General features: G+C 35.9%; 1 protein-coding gene across 2 annotated transcripts in view; it reads left to right on the forward strand.

Annotated features, from left to right (window-relative positions):
- The first annotated feature begins 255 nt into the window (after positions 1-255).
- Positions 256-26236, forward strand: part of LOC111505812 (probable peptidoglycan muropeptide transporter SLC46) — a 63980-nt gene continuing 37999 nt past the window's right edge. Inside the window, exon 1 of one of the 2 annotated variants that reach the window (XM_074174382.1) lies at positions 256-412. In XM_074174382.1, the coding sequence (XP_074030483.1) occupies positions 368-412 (45 nt within the window). In that variant the 5' untranslated portion in view covers positions 256-367. Of the gene's footprint in view, positions 413-9366; positions 9534-26236 lie in introns of those variants that run through there. The other variant, XM_074174383.1, reaches the window with a different exon arrangement.

Genomic DNA, 26236 nt, shown 5'->3' on the forward strand with positions numbered 1-26236 from the left:
ACTTATTCACTTTTGAGGAATTCTTATTACACCACACTTTCCATGATGAACCTAATGACACACAATTATCCATTTCTCTAAAGGTCAATCGACGACAAATTCCACACACGAGCTTGTCTCATCAACTTGTTTTCGTTTTCCTTGAACGTCCAGAAAATCATCTACCAATTACCCATTATGTAAGTTCCAAGCTTCATAGGAAGTTCGCTAATTCGTAGGACCATGAAGCTCAATATCTCCATCGTACAATCACTCACTGTGAACTGGCCGTTTAAGGCCCATTCGTGATGTGAACGGTGTTTAACGAATAAGTGAGGAAGTGGATTTTTAGTGAATTAAGTTTTCAAACGGGCGGATTTGCATCACGATGAGGCAGACGCAGGCTAAGGCCGTAGCTGGCGTAACGTCTGAGGTAATAATTTGACTTTTTCTTAAAAAATCTGGATTGAAATTCCTTCTACCAACTACATCTTTGAGACAATGAACAATCAAGTTATATCCGGTTCTTTTTCGTTGGTGGATTCAATACAGAAAGTTTCGGTTTGTTGTAATGAATGTATGGAGTTTCTAAAAAAGGATCTGGCATTCATTTTCAGTACTTTTCGGGTCCCTCATTTGAACCCTGAAATCATGGTTAGAACACATTACATCAATATCCAGTGATCTCAAGTTTTGTCCTGGTCGGGTACAAAAGAAGCCGTCTTCACTGTTTTTGATCTCATTCTTCATTTGTTTTCAAATGAAGGAAGTTTCCTTTCTCATATTTCATGATGATCTCCAACCACGTAGTAACGGCTACATCCATCAATTTATTTTCATAACAGGTCTCTGAGAGAAATAAACGATAGATTTTGTATTCCTGTCCGTCGTTATTTATTTTTCGAAGCATCCTCTTTTACTTATCTGCTGAAAAATATGTCCTCAGAGTATCGTAATTTATTTGCACCTACTCTGAAGAAAAAAGGCTACCCTGAATGGGCAGCTGAAATGAATAAATTTTGACAAATTCTGACACTGCCAGTTTTTAACCTGTTTTTAGGCTAGGCAACTTGTTTTTTCGTGTGTAATTCATGACACAATAAATACTTACTATTATTATTAAAATTATTATTCCAAAAATCTTTCCAGTACATGTATTTCGATTGTCATATTCGTGAGTACATAAATTTGGATTATCCTCGAATCTAACACTTCTCATTCTAAATGGAAAACGGTTTATTTTCCTTTGAATACTATAATCATTCTCCACTAATTTTCTAGAAAGTCTAATCGTGCGTGTCCTCATATATATCATCCAAGTACTCTTCATGTTTCTGATTAAGATATTTTTTGAATTTGCTCCATATCATAATTTCTGCTACAGCTGGTTCAGGGCCTACATGTGAAGTTGATGATTCATCTTCAGGACACTCATCAGTTTTTTCGTGGCCTATGATCCTTGATTATCCAATATAGAGTCAGTCCATCCCAGTCGGCTAATTCCAAAGCGTTTTTACACATCTCTTGATGGTACTCAATGTCTCCAAGAATATTGATCTCATTTCAATAAGAACTCAAATCAATATTGTTTATATTGCAAGATTGCTCATACCTCCACCAGGAAGAAGAAGAGTATTGACTAAGAGGAAAGTTATAATGAAAATTTCTGATCCCATTGAATATGCCAACTCCTGCTCTCTCTATATTCGGTATTCAAATCGACCCTATCCCGGGTTTGACCGATACCTTGGAGTTTGGTAACGTTATTACTGAATGTGAAGAGGGTATACAGGGTGATTCAAAAGTACTTTGACAAACTTCAGGAGGTGATTCCTCACAATATTCTAATATGAATTGTCTAAATAAATAAATGTCCGGAAACGCTTCGTTTCCAAGATACAGGATGTTGAAGTTTTATTTTTATTTTCGTTTTTTTCAAATAACTTTTGAAATACTGAACTTAATTAAACGAAACTTGATAATAGGAGGTTTTTGAGGTGTCGAATTCGAACCTGATGTTCTTATTGCTCTTACTCGTAGGGGGCGCCACCTACACGTATTTTTTTAAAAAATTCATAACTTTTTTGGGCGTACTTCTAGCACATTTTTCAGTAAAAAAAATTAATTCCTCTATCATATCTACGTAAATAAGCTACCCTTGTTACTAGTCGCTGTAAGCAACCGTTTTCTAAATATTTGGACTTGAAAACTTCAAGTCGATTATTTGATAATCGATGCATGTTGAAGTTATTACGAATATTTTGCATTTTTCACAAGAATGCTTTGGAAATAAATTTGACGTTTGTGAGTAGTTTTAGTAATTACATATTTTGTGACAGTTAGACGTTTTGTTGAAGTTTCCGTAAGTAGAAGTAGAAAACACTTATTTTGAAAAAATGGATTATTTAAACAATAATGCTCATTTAGCCGATATGCATTTCGTTTATGGCCTTGCGGATGGCAATGCGCGCGAAGCAAGACGTATTTACCAGGAGCGATTTTCTAATCGAGTACTGCCTTCAGCTCCAACATTTGTTAGTCTCCACCGTCGTTTGGCAGAAACAGGTTGCTTTAAGAGGGCAGTTGATATTATTGGAAGACCACGAGCAGTCCGAACCCCAGAATTGGAAGAAGCTGTTTTGAACGCTCTCGAGGAGAATCCAGAAACAAGCACAAGAGTAATTGCTGAAGCTGTCAATTCTACTCAGTCCACAGTTTGGAGAATTATCCACGATCAACAGTTTTATCCATACCATATTCAAAGGGTACAAGCTCCTTTGTCACGAGACTTTTCCCAACGCATTACTATGTGTCAATGGTTTTTGAGAAAATTGGCTGGAAAAAATCAATATTTGAGATATGTACTCTTCACGGACGAGGCAAACTTCTCCCGAAATGCTATCACAAACTTTCATAACAACCATGTTTGGGCTCTCGAAAATCCGCACGCAGTTAGTGAAAGGCATTATCAGTATCAATTTTCTGTAAATGTATGGGCGGCAATAATTGATAATTACTGAATAGGTCCTTTCTTTCTTCCGCTCCGACTGAATGGCGCAACTTACAGACACTTTTTAGAAAATGAATTGCCGGGACTACTTCAGAATGTACCATTAGAAATTCGTATCCGCATGTGGTTTATGTATGATGGGTCTCCGGCCCATTTCAGCGTTGTAGCCAGGGAATTACTTAACACAGTCTATCCAAATCGATGGATCGGTAGGGGTGTAGAAGAACCTAACCAGGCGTGGGCACCAAGGTCCCCAGATCTGAACCCGATAGATTTTTATTTTTGGGGACATTTGAAGTCACTAGTTTATCAGACTCCAGTAGTGAACGAGGAAGATTCAAGAAACCGAATAGTAGACGCCTGTGAAACAATAAGAAACACACCAATAATTTTTGAGCGGGTACGAGATTCAATGACTAGACGACTGACTGCCTGTATCTTCGCTGAAGGTGAACACTTCCAACAATTTATTTGAATACAATTTAGTTTCGTTTATTTTAGTTTATTCTACATATTCAAAATTTCCTGAAATAAAATGTTAACATTTCTTGCAAATTTTATTAAAACAAATACTGATTATGCACCCTTGATACAAAAATAACTATTTCGCTCAAGGATGTCATAAAGGAACGTACCCAACAGTAATTACCTCTTCAAACGAGTAAAACGTCAAATTCATTTCCAAAGCATTCTTGTGAAAAAAGCAAAATATTCGTAATAACTTCAACATGCATCGATTATCAAATAATCGACTTGAAGTTTTCAAGTCCAAATATTTAGAAAACGGTTGCTTACAGCGACTAGTAACAATGGTAGCTTATTTACGTAGATATGATAGAGGAATCGATTTTTTTACTGAAAAATGTGCTAGAAGTACGCCCAAAAAAGTTATGAATCTTTAAAAAAAAAGACGTGTAGGTGGCGCCCCCTACGAGTAAGAGCAATAAGAACATCAGGTTCGAATTCGACACCTCAAAAATCTCCTATTACCAAGTTTCGTTTAATTAAGTTCAGTATTTCAAAAGTTATTTGGAAAAAACGAAAATAAAACTTCAACATCCTGTATCTTGGAAACGAAGCGTCTCCGGATATTTATTTATTTGGACAATTCATATTAGAATATTGTGAGGAATCACCTCCTGAAGTTTGTCGAAGTACTTTTGAATCACCCTGTACATTCAAAGAGTGTCTCCAATGCAGCTGTTGGTGTCACTCTCCAACGCTTCCATTACTCCCTCCTAAGCAAGTGCTTGTTCAAATTTTATCAACAAAACAAAATCCTGAACTAAAATCGCTATGGTTGATGTTGCGTCGCTAGAAATAATTTAGAATTAAGCTTTCATTTCGGGAGATTTTAATGGAACTTAGGTTGGGAATTCCATGGCTTGAGGGCCTGCATTTTGACCGCCACTTCAATGAAATAATGCAATTGTCCAGACAGATTGCAAAAGGCGACAGCTGCAGGCTCATATAATCCTAAAGTAGTGAGAATTTCAATCTTTTTTGCCTTATTATTCACCTAATCATTCTATTTAATACCTTGTTGTAATGCCTATTCAAACAAGAAGAAAAACATCTTTATTATTGTGCAATTTCAATATTTTTCTTGAAAGTATACGGTCTGGGAATTTTACCCCTATATTATAACGCTCTGCCAATGCATTTTCTATACAAGTAGTGGGTTTTTCCAAATGCCCATGCCCCAGGCCCAATCCTAAATTTTGGCTTTTCCCACTTATCATACCTAAGACCCAACCACACTTTTTGAAAGCTTGGAACATTTTTGTATTGTAGTCACAAGTCAATTGTTCGTATATTCATTTGGTACAAGTCTTATTACTAGACTTGTACGTAAGTGACCTAAAAAGTAACTCCACAATTCTCATGCACAATTGTCGGTTTTGGAATAAAATATAATTATTAATCTTATTCATAACATCACAACTGGCCATAAACTAATAGTGAGTCAAACAAAAATACACATGAGGAATTTCTACATACATTATGCATGTGAAGTTACCCACCACTCATTGTCTGTCAATTCTTGCCTCTTCATTCACTTTATTACTATTATCCCATTTGCGCTTCTCCATACTTTTAGTTTCATCTATGGTATATTTGGTCTTACTTGCTGTTTCATTTTCTTGGTAGCTGCTTTGTTATAGGTTTTTTGAGCAATTTTGCGATGTATCTGGTTCATTTTCCGGTAGTTTTTTGACTTCAGAAAATAATCGCATTCATTATTGTTGGCAAAAATGCATACGCCCAGGGCTGTACCCGATGGAAAGTACGCTTAACAAAGAGCTAAATCCATTCAAAAAATTCTTTGTTGACCCAGCCATTCTTTGATATTTCATGTACAGCAAGTATTTCATTATTGTCCTTCCAAAGATGAATATAGTGGGAAACATAATCTCCAGGTGCATAGCTCAATATCAACAAGGCGTCTGGCTCTGATGAAGTGCCCGTCATCGTACTTAAAAAGTGCGCAAATGAACTCGCATCAGTAATTTGCAGACTTTTCAACCTGTCTTGTTGGAAGATTGCTAGCGTTCAGTCTATTCCCAAAAAGGGCAAGAAAAATCCTCCAAATATCCATAAAACTCGCATCAGTAATTTGCAGACTTTTCAACCTGTCTTGTTGGAAGATTACTAGCGTTCAGTCTATTCCCAAAAAGGGCAAGAAAAATCCTCCAAATAACCATAGACTAGTCGCTTTGTTATCACTGATATCAAAAATCATGAAGAAAGTCGTAAACCACCGTATCCTCAGATATTCAAAAGGCTTCAACATATTGGGCGATCATCAATATGGCTTTCGGAAACAAAGATCAACAGGCTACCTTCCATATTTGGAATAACGCAATCGAGAAACATGGAGAATCAAGAGCTGTTGCGCTTGATATTTCTAAGGCCTTTGACCGTGTGTGGCATGAGGATTTGCTGGCTAAACTTCGATGTTATGGCTTGTCGGATCATTTTTGTGTATGGCTCTTCAGCTTCCTGAAGGAACGTTTCCTGCAAGTGGCCGTCGATGGATATCTCTCGAATAATTTCACCATCAACGCTGGTGTTCCCCAGGGATGCATATTGTCACCAACCCTATTTTTATTGTATATCAACGACATCGGCTACGGAGGCACATTTTCTCCGGTAGCAGGAGGTTGCATATCTTAATGAGGATCTAGAAGTGATTTCGAATTGAGGTGAAAGTAACCAGGTTCAATACAATGCCACAAAATCCCAGACATCGGTTTTCTACAAGAAAATAAATGTCTCCGAACCGGATATAATGATGTCAGGTCAGACATTTCCGTTTACTGCTTCGATAAGTTTGTTGGAGGTTAAAATGGACACCAATATGTCCTGGCACAATCATGTCGCTGGAATTGCAAAGGCTGCTTCTCAAAAGATTGGAACACTATTTCGAACACGAAAACTGTACACACCTCAGCAACTTTTGGTACTTTCTAAAGCTCAGATCAGACCTTATTTGAAGTATTGTTCTCATGTATGGAGCTCTGCCCCCAAACATACATTGAAGTTGCTGGATGGAATCCAGCAACTTCAGACGGTAACATATCGTGCAACCTTGATAGCTTGGAACATCAAAGAAATATTGGAAATTTGTCTCTTTTCTATAGAATATTTTTGTAACTTCTGACTCATCTAAACGCACATCTGTATGATAACGTTGGATTCTTCGTGAAAAAATGTTTTTGAACTGCCGTGATAAACGAATCTAAATTTCACTCTCTTGCTGAGCTAGGTTAAAAAAACTAATTGTACAAGGAACGTTCATCACTTGTGACGGTATCAAGTAAGAACAAGTTGGTACCATCACTTGTGATTACAAGAAATGGTACCAACTTGTCGTTGTCACTTCCGCTTCAGTTGGTAAAGAAAATAAAAATATAGTGAAAGCATCACTGAGCCATAACAATGAATTCCAACTAACGGCTAGTATTTACCAAAGTAGAAAAGACGACGTGTCATTGAGTAAATCAGGATTTGAATCATGCCAAAAGGCAGTTACAAATCTAGTTTGAAGTTGGTAAGACTTGCGACAACAGAAGGAGCAATAGTACTGCATTTCTGTAGAGTTCATCATCAGTTGTAATGTTTTGATTTGTTACTGATTCTAGAAACTTTGTGACTGTGGAACTGGTTGCAAAAAAAGATGTGACTGACGAAGAAGATACCTAATTATAGTGGTATATTTCTCTGCAAAAAAACATAAAGAGGGCAATTTACTGAAACACAAATTCTGTATAAATTTGGACTTTGTAGAGCAATGAATCACAATCTGTGAGTGGAAAATCGAATACTTATAGCTAAAGCAAAACACTTATCGCTATACTATTCAATAGTAATCTCATTAATAAAATTTACTGTAATTATTAAAATTCAATTCGATCAACATCATTACTTTTTTTTCAATCTTTTTCGGATATTTACTCCTTCTACAATCTGAATAAATATGAACATTGTAATGGAGAACTGTATAAACGTATAAAAAGGGCAAAACTATTGACCCCGATAGCTTACTGCTTTAATGCAAATAATTTTTCATAAAAAAAATGTTCCAGTTATCGATAACTTGTTTTATTTGATAATTTAGCTTATCAAAAAAAGGGCTAAGAAATTACGAAGATTCCATTACTTCAGACTTCCATTGTCTAATATGATTTAATATGATTCTAAATCCCTGGAACAAAAAATAAAATTGAAAATTAAAATGAATAGCTCGAAATAACAATTATAATGAAGAACTGAAATAAAAATAAAATAAAACTTAAACAAGAAATTAAACAATTAAAATGAAATAAAAATTGACAGATTTCAAGCTAAGTTACTTCACGGCGTTTCGATTGTTAGTATCCACAATCGTCTTCAGGAGATGACTGGACTATTCCTCCGACCACTTCATAGCTCATTCGAGTGCTTTCATCTATCCCCTTTTCCTTCTCTCCACTTCATTTTTAGGGATAGATGACCGTTTGGCGTGAGTTCACCGGTTTCTACTTGATTATGGGTCTCCATATGTTGCGTATCTCTGCGCTAGCATGGCTGAATGTGTCTTTAGACAACATGTATGAATTTCCTCCTAAACCAGTGTTCCTCTCTGAGGATGATCTCAGATTGGGACCACTTGATGTTATGTTGATGAGTCCAAACATGCTCTGCTATTTCCGTTTTGCTAGTTTTCCCGTGCTGTGTGTTTCTTGTGTTCGGCAATGTGGACTTTCAATAGCCTCTTAGTTTCACCGATATATAGGATTTTTCGTACTCATAGGGTATCCGGTAAATGCAATCCTCTGACGTAGCACTGGTTGTGACGGCTTCTCTTCCATGTGAAGCTCTTGCTGCCTTTCAGCTAAAGCCTGTTCTACCATCACTTTGGAGTAACCATTCCGTTGAAGATATTTTTCGATGATGCCCAGTTCCTTTTCGAAACTTTCCTTCGAATTACAGAGCCTCGAAAGCACGGTCTACCACAGTATTGATGACTCCTCATCTGGTCCATTGATTCTTAGATGTATTGGTGAAGATGTCGAAGGAGTTTCGAAATGTGAAATATATCAATGTTGTTGAGTGACTTCTGAAACATTTCATACAGTACCGCATTGGGTGTTCTCTAATATTAAGTCTGTTGCAATTTCGCCACTATCGATGTTTTTCTTCAAGACTGCTAGCCAAGTAAGATCCATTTTCAAGGTCTTTTCGAAATATACTCCTCTACATATATGAGAATATAGGCAAATTCTTTGAGTGAGGTACATTGGCAATCAATCTCGTCTCGTTCCATTCACCTCGATGTTTACTGTCTAATTTCATAATGTGTTCTGATAATTTGGATCCTGGTAATTGTCTATTTCTGATGTAATCTCGATGTTCATTCTTACGCAATTTAAATGGTTTCGAAGTTTCACCAATATAGCTTTCAACACAAGAACAAGGTATATTACCTATACAGAAGGTCGCTGAAAAGTGAACTCCTCCACAAAAAACTACTTTCGTTCAACATTATAATTATTATTATTCCGTTGTTTTGAATTATGATTTCGAAGTTTGATTGATTATCCATGTGAGTAATACAGAAGTAATAAATAATGGAACGTTTATTTATCTGAAAAGTCGCGGCCTCTGGAAAAAGGTGAAATTCAGGTGTTCAATTGATTGATAGAACTTTCTAGATAAGTCCGAAAACCATTTTACATTCCATTGCATCCTTTTTGATAAGAACTGTTCACTGCATGAAAACACCGATAATTGCAATTAGGATTACGTTGAATTGATGACTTCTACAGGTGTTATAGAGGGGGTCGCCGAAAAGAATGGTGGGAGCGCACTGCACTCGGTACCATGATAGATTTTCACCTCATTTGAATTTGTCGATTTTCAGTAAGTTATTCAAACGTCCGGTCATTCAGTTTTACGGTTAGCGAAAGTGAGGGCAACTAATGTGTAGTTGGCCTGTATTCAAGAAATTGTTGATTGGAGATCCATCACTGTCCCTTCGAAGTTTTTGCTTTCATACAAGGTTAGTCATTATTTTTCTTAGCAATTAAGATTGATTGATTTTGAATAAAAAAATTAAATTCTTCATCAATTTAGGAATTCATTTCCACACTATAATGATATATAATAATAATAATAATAACGTTTATTTTCAAAAATTAATAAATACAGAAAAAAAAGGCTATCAAACTTTGAAAGTAGATATGAAACATCACTGAAGCTTTAAAGCTGTGCGTGATATAGATGATAATATTTATATAATATTTATAGGATACAACAGTAATACATTATCAGTAATATTAGAACAACAATTATATATTGTAATATTTACATAGGTACTATTAAACTAATTTCATAATTTTTTATTGTAGAAACTTTAGGTTCATAAGGTTATTGAATATGTTTCTGTTTCTGTAGTGTTCTTCCATTGTTTTACATTGTATTTAAAAGAGGTATAACATTTGATAGATTTGAGATTTTGTGGCAGTAAATTGTAAATAAAGCAAAGGTTGCAAAAACGCGATAATTTGAAAAACTGCCGAACGGATTCTCAAACGGTCTTCTTCAATGGATGGAGTGATTCAAGAGGGAAAGGTTGAAAAAATAATTGAAATTCCAATTTTTCTCTAAATATATTCATTAATTTTTCCTTGTGCCAGCGTTTATTCAAATCTTCCAACAGTTGAATACCAAATAAAGGAATCACCAATCAAAATATAATATACCTATAAATAAAAAAATTAACAAATAAATGAAAAATAAATAAATAAATGAATAAAAATTAATAATATGTTCAAAATATGTTTTCCGTTAACCAGCTGTCGTACCCCTACGAACGACAACTCTCAGAAGTTGAGAAACTTGTGCGAGCTAAGGACTAACGAGGTCTCATCTTTTAACGTGTGATTTCTAACACGGGTTGGACGATAGCAAGTGAAAATAGATCGCTCGATTGAGAGAGTGAACAAAGCACCCACGTCGAACCGTCCGGCTACCAACCTACCAAAAGCACTCCTCAATTCTACTCATATATCCAAAATACCCATATATCATTTTTCAAATCCTCTGACACGATTAGTTTACACCTCTCTGAATATTACACATTTAAAAAAAAACAAAAAAATACCTTTTCTCGTGCAGAAATGTGCACTACGAGCATTCATGCTCAGGTAATTTCAGTACAGGATTATGTAATCTGTAACAACTATATGAATTGTGAAAATGACAATTATGGAATGGATCTCCTCAATCGTCGCAAAACAGCCGTGCTTTCATGGGTCTCTCCAATCTTGGAAAAAGGAAATAGTCACCGGAGGCCAAATCTGGTGAATACGGGGGCCATGAATTGTTTTTTCACAATATCGGACATTTTCTCCATGTTGCTTCTCGCAAGCGGAGCACAACTTCAACACAACACTCCTTATTGAGCGTACGACCATGTGACGAGAACTCCTGATGCACTACGCCACGGTAATCGAAGAAAACGGTGAGCAAAACCTTGACATTTGATGGAACTTGGAGTGCTGTTTTTGTCTTGGCTCTTCATTAGGACGATTGGACTTTGGTTTCGATGTCATAACCATACACCGATGATTTTTTTGTGTCATCAACTGCTAGGTTATTGGCCTCGTGCTTGTTATTTGTTTTTCAAATTTCATCTATTATACCTGCGGCTTTCAAGAATGCCATCAGGTTGCTCAACGTTCGTCCATCATCGCATAAAATTTCATTCATTGTCCCAATTATGTTATATTGTCTCCTGGTTTCCTCATATTCTGAACATTCTACAAGTATATGTTGTACTGTTAGCACTATTTAGCATGTAGGTTAGGTTAGGGTAGGTTCAAAGTGAGTGGGTCCATTCGACCCTCCACCACAACCCACAAGAGTTTATTGTGGCGCACACCTATTCACACTCGACCAAATGAACCCAGATTCTTAACGAGGCCGATTAGTTTGTATGGTGAGTGGTCTTTCAGGTCAGATAGTAAGAGTACGAACTCTAAAAACCTGATTCAGTCCCCAGCAGGGCAGGAACAAAGTATATGCTCTACTGTTTCATCATTAATGAGGTAGTCGGATAGTCAAGGTGCAAGATTCCCACCTTGATACCCGCGACAACCTTTTCATATGAGGGTTTTTCCACGTCAGCTACACCTGACGATGCCTTAGATTCAACGGTGCACGGCTTTTTCGCCTCTTGTTTTGGTGAATCATCACTTGAACGCGAACGTTTGTTAACCTGCTCATGGGGCACCTAAGACAGATTCTGCGTAAGCCGCTCAAGAATTTGGTGCAAGGCGGTTTTATAAGGTATCCCGCTCTTCAGGCGACGACTCAGTCGTTTCCTGGCAGCACCACCAAAGCTTCTTTTAGGTTCAGTTATTGGATCAGAAGTTGGAGAGCTGAGAAGCTCTCGCTGCTGAACTAAATTTATCGGGAGGTCAGTTGGAGTCGTAAACTCGACATCCATCTCCTCTATAGACTCAGCGTCAGAAAAAATGTTAAAGGTTACTCTGTCCATAAAAGTCCCACCAGTAGCTAGGGAAAGAAGGTCAATCACGGCAGAGCCCCGCATTACCGTGACAAGGCGATGCTACGACGAGAGGGCGCCCGAAATCTCGAAGGCTCCGTAGAAACAGTTGATAGGCTCAGTGTCATTCATCCTCTCGGCACGGATACACACACCTTCGGATTAAGCCATCGTTGGGATGCCTTTCAGTTAGGGAAAAACAGAGTGATTCTGTCATTCCCGTATCCAGCGGGGCTACGTGGAAGCAGGCATCCGATGGCCGGTTTGCTCAACCCCCACATTCCAAGCCAATGCACTCGCCAAAAACAGCATGCACAGTGGTTCAGGCAGTGAAAGATAAACAAAGACAGCCAACCCGCCATTTGGTTGTTGTTCTCCTAGGAGCAAGTATAGGTGTGTCATTTTTGTATGGCCAATTCGCAGACGTGTGAGAACAACTTGTTCTTTTCTGGTCAATTTCAATGGTGAGATTCGTTATTTGTACCAGTTATGACACTTTTGAGCAAATCTGGATCGCCGTTGACGTCATTCAATAATTCCTGAGCGATGCACGTGCGACGTAGTCAAAATTCAGCAATTTTGGATCGTACTTTGACGCCACACGCTTCTTTTCCAAAATTTCCGAAAACATTACACAACATGACCCAACTGATATGCCGACATCCTCAGCAACTCCTCTAATAGTAATTCTCCATAACTTTTTTATTACTTTCTCAACATTTGCATCGATTGTTGATGTGCTGGGGCATCCAGGGCTATGAAAAGCTTGTACCACTTGTAAACATTCTTCTGACTCAGAGTACAATCGCCGTATGCCACTGTCAACATTTTAAGTATTTTTTGAGCACTTAATTCCAAATTCGATTCAAATTCTCTGCTCCATTTTGTTCGATAGCATTAAATCTTTGTACACGCAAAACACTTTCAACTTGTATGCCTCTCACCAATAAACTAAACATGCTAAACAGCTGAAACTATGAATATATAATTGAAACGAGTGTACCAACATGAAAAATGGAAAAATCGCTAATCGAATGTATGTAGCCCGCGAAATTTAAATATTCACCTTACTTTTTGAACAGTCCACGTATAACTCTGTAAAGTTTGTAATATGTGATGGAACTGGCCGATGAGAATCCATAACCTCATCAAATATACTTTGATTAGCATTTTTTTGTGTATCAACGCAACATGGAATCTTACATTTTCCAAGTAATTGAAGTGAAAATTTATATAAATTGCTTTTAATTTCACATAATGAAATAATGAATGAATCGAATTCGAGTTTTTTTTGTTTTTTTTTTGTATTTCCTGAGAAGATGCGCAATGGTAATGTATATTTTTTCACACCATTAAAAAATAGAGATCTCAACGAACAAGAAGCACACTGTTTTCACCAAATTCGGCCAAAAAAAATTGTAAGAGATAAAAATCCCAAAAATCTGTTATTTGAATTTCTGGATGAATTTTGAGGTATGTGAAAAAAGTGTGACTACAAAAGTTGTACACCTTTTCATTACCCACAACTTTGCTTTTCAACTTTTTTCCATAGGACCCGTAGTTTTTCCGGAAATCGCGATAAACCATTTTTTACCCTTGAAAACTCATCCTCTTCCACTTGCCGACCTCAGCTCGCCTGTAAATCATTTTTCCTTCCATTTTTATCATATTTTCTTTCTTTTCCAATAATTATTGGAATATGCCATCACAACACAACAAAGTTTTTGTTTCGGGGTTGAAATTAGATGATTTTAATGTATTTCCACGTGTTAAAACCGAAAGTGACCATAAAAATTATATATTAGCTCTTGTTTTCAAGATATAGTATCATTATATTATATATATGTATATTGAGTTTTCAACAAATGAAATATTTCATCACCAACAGTTGGTACACATGTTTGTTTACATAACACCCCTCTCATCAGCTGTTCTCAAGTAGTAAACATAACCTATGTGAGTTTGTCAATTGTACGCACGTGGTTGCTATTGAAATTATCGTGTGAAGTTGATTTTTAAATTAATTTAAGTGCTGATCTGAAATGCCTCGAAAGTGTGTGAATTCTGTCGATAGCTTTTGCTATATATGTGGTGAAATAACATTTAAGGCTCAGAAACGTAAAATGACACCTATCGTTAAGACAGCCTATGAACATTATTTTGGTGTGAAAGTTGGGGACCAAGATAAATCATGGGCTCCTCATATATGTTGTAATTCTTGTTCCGTCATATTGCGAGAGTGGCTGAAAAATAAAAACCGGGCAATGGCTTTTGCAGTACCTATGGTTTGGCATGAGCCTACCAATCATACAGACGACTGTTATTTCTGCTTAACTCCTCCCATTAAGCAAGGTTTATCTATGAAGAAAAGAGGAACGGTTAAATACCCTAATCTCCCATCTGCCCTTCGGCCTGTACCACACTCAGACAATTTGCCAGTCCCTTCTCCACCCCAAAACTATGAAATTTTAGAGGAAGGTGATGAAGACTGTTTAGAAGGAGCAACCCATCCTTCTACATCCTATGACCCTGATTTTGAGGTAAGCGATAGGTCTAGTGATCCGCACAGAATTAGTCAAGCAGAGTTGAGTGACCTTATAAGAGATCTTCGCTTGTCTAAGGAAAAGGCTGAGCTGTTAGGGTCAAGACTACAACAGTGGAATCTTCTAAAACATGATGTGAAAATATCTCAGTACAGACAGCGTCAAAAAGATTTGCTTCCTTTTTTTGAGAAAAAAGAAAACCTCGTAGTTTGTTTTGATGTTAATGGTTTGATGGACTGCTTGAATTTGGATCACACTCCATCTGAATGGAGACTGTTTATAGACTCTTCAAAACTAAGCTCAAAAGCTGTACTTCTGCATAATGGAAATCAGCTACCCTCTATTCCTATAGGTCATGCAGTTCACATGAAGGAAACGTATATAAATATGAAAACACTTCTTCAATCAATCAAATATGAACAACACAAGTGGCACATCTGTGGTGATCTGAAAGTCATTGCTATACTCCTAGGAATGCAATTAGGGTTCAGCAAGTACTGTTGTTTTTTGTGTCTGTGGGACAGTCGGGATAGAAAATCTCACTATAAAAAAATGAACTGGCCTACACGAGACCTAAACCCTAATGAGAAAAATGTAGTTTACGAGCCTCTTGTAGATCCTAAGGATGTTCTCCTTCCCCCATTACATATTAAGTTGGGACTAATGAAAAACTTTGTGAAGGCCATGGACCAGGAAGGACAAGCTTTCAAGTACTTGAGAGCAAAGTTTCCCAGGTTGAGTGATGCTAAAGTCAAGAAAGGCATCTTTATTGGGCCTCAAATCCGTGAAATCGTAAATGATCCTGCTTTTGACATGATTTTAACAGGAAATGAAAAAAGAGCCTGGGAAGCCTTTAAGGGGGTTTTACATGGGTTTTTAGGTAACAAAAGAGATGATAACTTCACAGCATTGGTTAAAGAGCTTCTTCAAGCTTACCACCAACTTGGATGCAACATGTCCTTAAAAATTCATTTTCTTCACTCTCATCTTAATTTCTTCCCACAAAACTGTGGAGCTGTGAGTGACGAACATGGAGAAAGATTCCATCAAGACATTGCCTTAATGGAACAGAGATATCAGGGCCGTTGGAATGAAGCAATGCTTGCAGACTACTGCTGGTCTGTGTGTAGGGATGCTCCAGAAGTGTTTTATAAAAGACAAGCTAAACGACAGCGATCTTACAATGAATCGGATGGACTTAATTGAAATTTGGTGGTACAAACTTCTTTTATTTGTCAAAATACTAAGAATAATGTTTTTTTTTATTAATTTTGTACTTAAAATATTCTAAAAGAAACATAACAATATTGTTTTATGTACTTTCACTTTTCACGTATAGTATAACTACTCTTTAAGATTAAGTACTGTGTATCTCAAAAACCAGAGCTAATAAAAATTTTTCATTGTTATTTTCGTTTTTATCACCCCAAAATTAGTAGAAATTGACTAATTTAGTGTAGGAAACAGTCAAAAAATATTTTTTTGTTGTGTTGAATTTTCATCCTACTACTATTCATCGGCACTGAACTAATACTCTGTACTTGCTTTACTGAGGATCCCCTGTAAGTTTCGGAAGTCTTCATTTGATTTGTTTTCCGTTCATGATGCAGTCATTGCCGGATAACAGTTACCGCAATCGGAATGGGCAATCGAGATTGAATGATTATGTAAATCAACAGCAACCAACTTTGTATGTCAAGGTGTTCCGTGATCATCGGTAATGTTAAGTTCGTGCCGGTTACGGGGGTTTCTCAAAAAGTTTCTGTAATATTTGTTTTCAGTATTTTTCATACAATTATTCTGATTTTCATTTCTGTCACGCAAATTCTCATTTTTTGGTATATGAAACTAACTGGTAACATATGAAGAGACTAATGATGATAATAATAATAATACTAATAATAAAATTGCCTTTATTTGAAGTGGGACAAAAAATGTACTTTGAGGAGCTCCAAGGGAAACATTCGCATCATTGGAAGAACGATATTTCATTACTATTCGTTGAATTCTATTGCATAGAAATAATAGAGAAACTTGGTGTACATCAAGGAGTGGTTTATGATGTCAAATGCCTTGCTGTAGTCGAGAGATGGAAATAGGGTTGTTTCTTCTCCATCCTTTGCTGAAAAAATGCAGTTCAAAAATGCAGTCAATGTGATATAGTTATGCTATAGTCAGATTGTTATTACTGGGGAAAGCATATTTGACTATATGCGACTTTTTCGACAAATCTTGAAATTGCGAGAAGAATGAGGGATTTTCTCCAGCTTTTCGAAAAAGTACATATTTGCATCAGGCATTATTCTTTCGTTATTCAGCTTCCTGTAAGAAAGTTCCGTGCAAGTGGCCGTCGATGGATATCTCTCGAAAACTTTCACCGTCAACGCTGGTGTTCGCCAGGGAACCATCTTGTCTCCAACCCTCTTTCAATTGTAAATATATCAACGACTTGTCAGAAAATACCAAAAATCTAATTTATTGCTTGGCTGACAGCAGCACACTTGTCTCATTATATTTGGACTCCAGGACAATATGGCCCAAGACGTTGAAAACACCATTCTGGCAAGCCATGATGAATACCTCGGTTTTCAACTTCAGTTCACTTGATCTCAGGAACACAAAAGTAAGATTGTTTGAGAAAAGCTTTTCAATGTTCTAACAGAAGACTTCATGCTTCGATTTATCTTTATGTAGTCTTAGGAGAGAGATCGGGTTTCTGCTGAAGCATTTCAACTTGGTGGCAGAATTTTGGTCAACTTGTTCAGTGTTGTAATCCCTGCTTCTTCATGATCACGGACCATTCAGAGGAGAGTATTCGAACTCTTTGATTTTGCTAACTCTATAGACACGCGCCAAACTCAAAAGTACACGGCCTCCTTGTTATGGGGGAATGTGAAATTAACGAAGGGACGATTTAGGATGCAAAATCACTTCGAATTGGAACAACTCCAAAAAAATGAAGTGAGACCAGAACAACAAGCATATTTGTACTATTTGTTCTCTTACGATAGTTCAAATAATGACCAGTTGTTCTTCATTTCGCTGATTGGAACACTTTTAGGAGATGTTTACAAAATTTTGGTACCAGCTAGAAGTAACAAGTTTCTTTCAAACCAGTTAATAACTGAATATCTTGAATTCATGGATCAAAAATTCGTAGCTCTACGATTTCTTTGCAGGACTGGTGTGTGAGAAAGCCTAAAAAATCAGCCTCAAATAGTCTCTCAACTCAGGGAGGTAATTTTCAACTAATTACTGTCTGGACTAGTCAACACAGAAAATCTTGTGATGAGATTACAGAAAATATTGAGTGTGCTATATTGAGTTTCGTGCTTTCCAAGAGGTAGCTGAATGTGATGACGTGATGACAATTTCATGACACAGCTATCTAACGAATAATTTATTCGCACTATGGATTAAATTCATCAGGATTCAAACCAGCGATACTAATTAAACTGCATGCAGTTAGTTACTATCATTAACGTCATCATCGTCCTTATAAGAATCTACACACTGAACTCGCTGTCGATCATTGACAATAGAGATAGTACTCCAAGGTTAGGAAGATATTTTTATCACGTTATTAAAAACACATTTTTCATTCCATTATGCACACAACCTAGAGAATATACTTTTTGCAAACCAATTAACGATTCTAACGAAGTACCGGTTTCTCAATTTAAACTCTATCAAGTTTTATCATATACTGATTATTTCTACGGTAACGAAAATTTCATTTTTCAACAAAATCAATTGACATTCCATCAAGTGAATGTTGATGACGTTTTTGTAATTGATTTTTCGGTATGGAACAAAAGCTATAACCTTGTAAAACGTGATACCTAATGTTTTTTATGGTCTCACAGAAAAATGGTGTACTCGTATTTTTATTGTTCCTGGCGATGCAGGAGTGGAACTGAGTGAGTCTGATTCAATTTCAAATGCTAAAATGGACATTTGAACTGATATTGGGATAATCGTATAAGTAAAAACTACATGTATGATAGTTCATCGTTCAATATTTTTTTGTCACCAGTTTCTTCAAATTCGATTATCCGTAACGATGGTCGTGAAGTCACTAGTATTTGATATGAACTTGGCAACACCATACGTTTACAGAAAAAAACATATTTTAATATAGTCATTGAAGTTTTTCAAACTGTGTATTTCACCGTAAGGTCCCCATTGGAAACCTCACGGTGAAATACACAAGTTCGTAGGGGTGCGAGAGCTGGTTAACGGAAAAACAGATTTTTAGATCAATATGTGCTTCTGAAGTCACGTAAGTTATTGTATTATTCATGGCTGCATATAATCCTTTTTCAATGAAACGAAATTCTAGCGGCAAACCTTGGTTCAACAAGAATTGAGAGCAAGAAGTCGCCTCCAAAAATCTGGCCTACCGGCAGTGGCGCAAAAATCCCAGTGCCGAAAACCGAACTAGGTTTTGTAATACTCGCAACAGCTGCAAACTTAGGATAAATGAAAGCAAAGAACTTCACAATCTGAGAATTAGGGAGAAACTGCTTGCCAATCTCAACGGGTCTAGATCCTCCTGGTCGGTATCTAAAGCTGTCAATCAGAACTTTACAAAATCCACAATTCCACCACTAATACAATCGGATGGTTCAATTGCAAAAACACCCATAGAAGAAGCACATCTACACGCTGAACAATTTGCGTCCCACTCCACAGTCGATTTTCTGGAAAAGGCACCACCCACTATTTCCACACTAGAATTCGCAATGCCGAAAATTGTCTTTGTACTCAAAAAGTACGCAAATAGTCGCACCAGTATTTTGCAGACTTTTCAACCTGCCTTACAGGAAAGGGGTTTTCCTTCTTGTTGGAAGATTCCCAAAAAGGACAAGAACAATCTTCCAAATAACTATAGACCAGTCGCTTATCAAAAATCATGGAGAAAGTCGTAAACCACCATATTCTCAAATATTTGGAGGGCTTCAACATCTAGAGCGATCATGTCATCAATATGGCTTTCAGAAACAAAGCTCGACAGGCGACCTTTTATTGTATGTTACCCAATCAAGAAACATGGAGAATGAAAAGCTGTTGCACTCGATATTTCTAAGGCCTTTGACCGTGTGTGATATGAGGGTTTGCTGGCTAATTGTGTGTTCATGTGTGTGGCTCTTCAGCTTCCTGAAAGAACGTTCTCTGCAAGTGGCCTTCGTTGGATATCTCTCGAATGCTTTCACCATCAACGCTGGTGTTTCACAGGGATCCATATTGTCTCCAACCCTCTTTTTATTTTATATCAACGACTTTTTGGAAAAAACCAAGAATCCAATATATTGCTTTGCTGACGACAGCACACTTGTCTCGTCATTCCATTTCGATTCCAAGACATTCGGATACGGAGGCACAACTTTGCCGGCAGCAGGAGGTTGCATATCTTAATGAGGATCTTGAAGTGATTTCCAATTGGGGTGGAAGTAACCAGTTTCAATTCAGTGCCACAAGCAGTCAGACTGCTTCTCACAAGTTTGGAACACTGTTCCGAACCAGAAAACTCTATACACCTCATCAACTATTGATGTTTTATTAAGCTCAGATCACACTTTCTTTAGAGTATTGTTGTCATGTATAGAGCTCTGCGCCCAAACATGCCCTGAAGCTGCTGGATTTCATCCAGAAAAGAGCCATCCGCTTGTTTGGAGACGCGAACATCATGTACAACCTTGATAGCCTGGAACATCGAAGAAAGGTTGGAGATTTACCTCTCTTCTATAGATACTTTCACGAGAGGTGTTCAAGTGACTTGGCACATTCAATTCCACCAACTGTGGCTGCTCATCGTTTTAAGGTTCAACTCAGTACCTCGATGTGGAATAAACTTCCTGAGAACGTTTTTCCAAATGGATTGAATCTCCAGCGATTCAAATCCAATGGGAATCGCTACTTTCGCAGAGGCACGCTCTGAGGGCGCCTTGAGAATTTTCCTGTAGTGCTTGTGTTCCATCCTGAAAAAAAATTATATCACCAAATTTCATTTTCAGTCATATTGTTATTCGAAATTCATAATAGTTACATTGAATTTGAAGTGTTCTAATTGTCCAAATGATGAAAATTAATATAAAAACTAATCAGCATGACATGAAGCGTACGAAGGAGTAAATTTGTACTAAATTTTCAAAGTTAATGCATTATTTTTCAAAAACGTCGAAAAAAGTCACCTAAACACCGTTGAGGTAGTATTGTATAGCTATTCAATAAATCTCACAATGAAGTGTTTCCTGAATAAACGTACCAAATCATATTTACGTTTCGGAAAGTACGTCCTCATACACGATATTACCTGGTCTAATCAACAAGTTCAAAAACATGAAAAATAGAGATTAAGGTCCTAAAAATATGAGCGATAGCTCATTCGATTCGGAATCACCTCTAGAAAAATGTTTTTGAAGGATTTCGATGCAGGTGAAAAATTGCAATTGTTATTAACAAAATAAGAAAAAAAAATGGTATTGACCTTTTCGTTAATAACTCCAAAAATATTAATATTTAGATAATTTTGAAAAAAGCTCGTTGAAGAGGAGGAGATATCCGATAAAAAAGTCCCAACTCCCGAAACTCTATCTCTATTTATAATTTTGATTTGACGTTGAAAATAGGGTTTCGTGCGGCTGTTACGGCATGCGCGCGCTGCCGCTAAAGAGAGTTTATCGAAAAAAATAATTTTTTCATAACATAAAATGTCATTATAAAAATTTGAAGAAAAAAGTATCTTCTTAACACTAACTATTGCAAAATGAAATATCTAAAAATTGTTGATAATTTTTTTTCAATTGATATTTAGCTAAGTCTGTTTTCACATTGAACCATGGCAGTTATTAACATAGGATATGAATTATTCACGTAATTTGTTTATTAAATTGTTGTAAACAAATAGAGAAAATCAATATCTTCGAAAAAATGTTTTTTGCCAATTTGTTCTTTAGAGATGATTATGATTTTATGAAGAAATATTTTTCTTAATTTTGATTTTTAATTGTTCAAAATCGAATTTTTTATATTTCGATTGTTTGAATGATTAGTTGAGAAATAATTCTGCTTTGAAAAATCATAATTTACACTTCTAAATAGTTTGGCAAAAAAATGTCTTTATCTATTATTTGATTGTTTATTAGTTCAACAATTTGTCATAAACAAATATTGACCAACAATATATTTTTTTCTGAAGCAGAAAAAAATTATAAAAACAGCTATATATAAAAAAGTGCCATTATTTTTTTCATTTATTATAATTCAATTAATTAAATAATATTTTTCTGCTTCAGAAAAAATATAACGTTGGTCAATATTTGTTGATAACAAATTGTTAAACTTATAAACAATTAAATAATGAATGAATTTTTTTTGCCAAACTGTTCAAAAGGGTGAATCATGATTTTTAAAAGCAAAATTATTTCTCAACTAATTACTTAAACAATCGAAGTATAAAAAAATCGATTTTAAACAATTAAAAATTGAAATTAAGAGAAAATTTTCATTAAAAATATCATAATTATCTCTAGACAACAAAATAGCAGAATTTTTTTTTTCAAAAATATCAAATTTCTCTATTTGTTTAAAACAATTTAATAAACAAATTAGGTAAAAAATTCATATCCTGTGTTAATAACTGCCATTGTTTAATGTGAAAACAGACATAGCTGAATATCAATTGAAAAAAAAATGTTCATCAACAATTTTTAGATATTTCATTTTGCAATAGTTATAAAAAATCATAATTAACAAATTGATTAATTTTTATGAACTTTCATTGAAGGATCGTTTGAAGTATATATATCAAAAGGGCTCCACGAAGTTTAAAATTTATAGGCCAATTATTTATACCTTTCATCCTATCATTTATACCAACGGAGATTGGGAAAAAATTTATTAGTTACCAATTGAATAACTTTTCGAAAAATGGTGATAAAACTTTTTTTCTACGGGACTCGATTCATTCAAGTGTTAAGAAGATACTAGATATTTTTCAAATTGTTAAAATGACATTTTATAATATGAAAAAATTATTTCTTTTGATAAACTCTCTTTAGCGGCAGCGCGCGCATGTCGTAACAGCCGCGCGGAACCCTATTTTCAACGTTAAATTAAAATTATAAAGAATGGAGATAGATTTTCGGGAGTTGGGACTTTTTTATCGGAAATGTTCTCCTCTTTAACGAGCTTTTTTCAAAATTGCCTAAATATTACTATTTTTTGAGTTATTAACAAAAAACTACATACCATTTTTTCAAACCCTATATTGTTAATAACAATGGCAATTTTTTACCTGCACCAAAATCCTTCAAAACATTTTTCTAGAGGTGATTCTGAATCGAATGAGCTATCGCTCATATTTTTAAGACTTTTATCCCTATTTTTCATGTTTTTGAACTTGTTGATTAGACTATAGATATACCATTAACTCACCAACTACTCAAATATTTACATTACATATACAACTTTGCAATGTGAAAAAATAATTGTAAAGCATAACGCAGCTAACGCTGAACTTCCTACACCACATACCTTTAGGTCAAATAGATGAAACACATTTTGTCTTTAAGGATAATGGTATAAATTAAAACTCGTATATGAGTATCCGAAGCATGAAATATTATCAGTTCAGATAAGAAACGTGACATAACGTCTATGAGTTGGTAAGTTAGTATCAACTATTAATTTCTTCAGAATCTTCACATAGCATAAACAGGCACTTATGCTACTAGTTTGGGTTTCCAAAAATTAGTATATAGTCGTTTAAATTTATAGACAGTTTTTGCATAACAACTACATTACTATTTCTATTGATTATGATATCGTGCACATATTTCCACATATAATCTATGAATGTAAGTAATAGATTTGAAATAATCTCTGAAGTCAGGAATGACAACAATTGGAAAAATGTTCGATGTTATCAAACATTCAATAAAAATGGCATGTGTTCTATGAATAACACATGATTAATCGATAATGGAAGGCGTACATGTTGTTAAAATGAATAAGTGGAAAATAATGAATTGATCGTTTTGAAAGAAAGAAGATTTTGTAAATATACGCCACTCTAATCAGAATTTTATTTTGAACAACTTTTGTTATAATTATTTTTTGGGTAAAATAAACAAACAATAAACAAAAATCAACCCTTCAATTCAAGATGGCGGATGACGAAAGAAGTCTGATACCATAGTCAGTGCCACTGCCAGTGACCGCCACAAAAGAATTCCAAAAGAAAATTGCTAGTGAAATTGTTTGCGTTGTCAAATTCGAATTCGACTGGGCTAATATTGTTTATTGATAAAGGGAACATGACATCCCTTGGAATTGTGTTTAATTTTATTTTTTGATAATTTTTTTTTAAGTTTGAAGATCTTGCAAGATTTTCCTAAATAGATTTTGAAAGATTGCTCGAGTACAGCCGTTGCCCAAAAAGGGCGAGAAAAATCTTTCAAATAACTAGAGACCAGTCGCTTTGGTATCATTGATATAAAACGTTATGGAGAAATTAGCCTTGAATATTTGGAAGGACTCAACATCCTAAGCGAACATCAATATGGCTTTCGGAAACAGAGATCAGCAAGCGACCTTCCTTCCTTCATATGTCACCTATATTTGGAATAACGCAATCGAGAAACATGGAGAGTCAAGAGCTGTTGCGCTTGATATTTCTAAGGTCTTTGATATTTGTGACATGAGGGTTTTCCGGCCAAACTTTTCTCCTCTAAAATGTGAGAGTCTTTCAGTTCCTTTTGTTTTGGGAAAAAGAAGTTTTTTTCAGTGATCAGCTTCCGAATAGTTGATCAAGGATTCGATTTTGTGAAAAGTTATGAAAGTAGAGAATACTTGAGAGATATATTACCTACTCTGATTCTGTTTTACTCTTTTAGATGTTTGAAATGATTCATATTTAGAGTTATTTTCTATTCCAATGGTATAATTTTAAGAGACAAAACAATATTCTGAAAACACGATCATGAATGGATTTTGTTGGAATTTACTCTGTGAGGATGTCAGGAATAGATACCTCTCCATGTTATTATATCATTTGAGGATTATTATAAAGGATTTCTTTGACTCTTCAATTATCAAAATGAGTTTGTGAATAGTGGGAGAAGATATCGTCAGTTAGATGGTAGCTAGTTGTGATGGTGTCAATGTGAAGAGTTCTGTGTGTACTTTCTGACCCATGCTTGAACTCGCAGGTTGATCTTCAGCTCGAGGAAGATTCGACTTTTGGGTAATATCCTGAGCATTTCACCCAATTCAACTAATGTCAAGAGGTATCGTTCGTTTGAGATTACGAATATAATGAATGTGACCCACCACTCTCTGAAATATTGAAGGAGCATTCGTCAGTTCGAATGGCATTTTTACAAATCGCCGTTTCTTCATCGTGATGGTCTTATTGGTATTTTGGAGTTTTAGTTATAGAATGCCATTAAATGCGTTATGAGATGAAAAATGTTCTAGAAACACATTTGATTGTTCAGTTTTTGCATCAGTCAGATGATCAAACAAGAAATTTTGGATCGATTTGATATCAGTATCACTAAATTCTACATTTTCCGTTATGAAATTATGTATGAATGTGATAAATTTACCTATTCGGAATTAGTGATTACCGTATTATCCAAAATCCGTGGGGAAACTGAATGTATGAAATAAACTCATCCTTCCAGTTTGCCTTGAAAATAAATTGTTGTACATCATCTAAACATTCTTTAATGATATTGGAAATTTTGTTTTATGTGTTGTGGAATTAGCCGCGGTGGTAGTGCACCCGACTCATGATCGGAAGGCCGTGGGTTCGATTCCCGCCTCGACCAGATATTTTTCTCGAGAGAATTTATCTGGTTGAAGCTGAGATGATTCTGCACACGTTAAAAGAAAAGACCTCGTTAGTTCTTAGCTCGCACACGAGTCGTCGTTCGTACGGGGGCGACGGCTGATTAACGGAAAAACGGATCTCAAACAGATTTTTTAAACAGACTAGAGAAGTAGAAAGCAAAAAGATTTCAAATGATTGCCTATCAACAAACGAAACTAATTTCACAAATTCTATAAATACCAGGTTTGAGTCGGAGAAATTTTTACAATGGGTTCGACCTTTTCACAGAAGGTCGTGAAGATGTGAATGATGATGCTCGCCCTGGACACCTCAGCACATCGAAAACCGATGAAAATGTAGAGGAAGTGAACAAAAATGTTCTTAAGATTCGTCGAATCACTATTAGAGGAGTTGTCGAAGATATCCGCATATCGGTTGGCTCATGCCATGCAATTTTTTTGGAAATTTTGGACATGAAGCGTGTTGCAGTGGAGTTCATTTCAAAATTACTGAATTAGGACCAAAAAAACCGTAGCATGAGCATCGCTCAGAAACCGTTGAATGACATCAACGGTGATCCAAATATGCCTGAAAGGGTCATACCTGGTTACGAATCATGGCTGTATGGTTATAACATCGAAACCAAAGTCCAAACGTCACAATGGGAGAGCCCAGGAGAGCCAAGACCAAAAAAGCTCGCCAAGTTCAATCAGATATCAAGGTTTTGCACACGGTTTTCTTCAATTACCGTGGCGTAATGCATCAGGAGTTATTGTCACATGGTCGTACGGTCCATAAGAAATATTATC

This window comes from Leptinotarsa decemlineata, unplaced genomic scaffold, assembly GCF_025532065.1.
Source record: "Leptinotarsa decemlineata unplaced genomic scaffold, Ldec_3_MD MMD2_tig00000576_RagTag_RagTag, whole genome shotgun sequence".
Classification (NCBI taxonomy): Eukaryota; Metazoa; Arthropoda; class Insecta; order Coleoptera; family Chrysomelidae; genus Leptinotarsa; species Leptinotarsa decemlineata.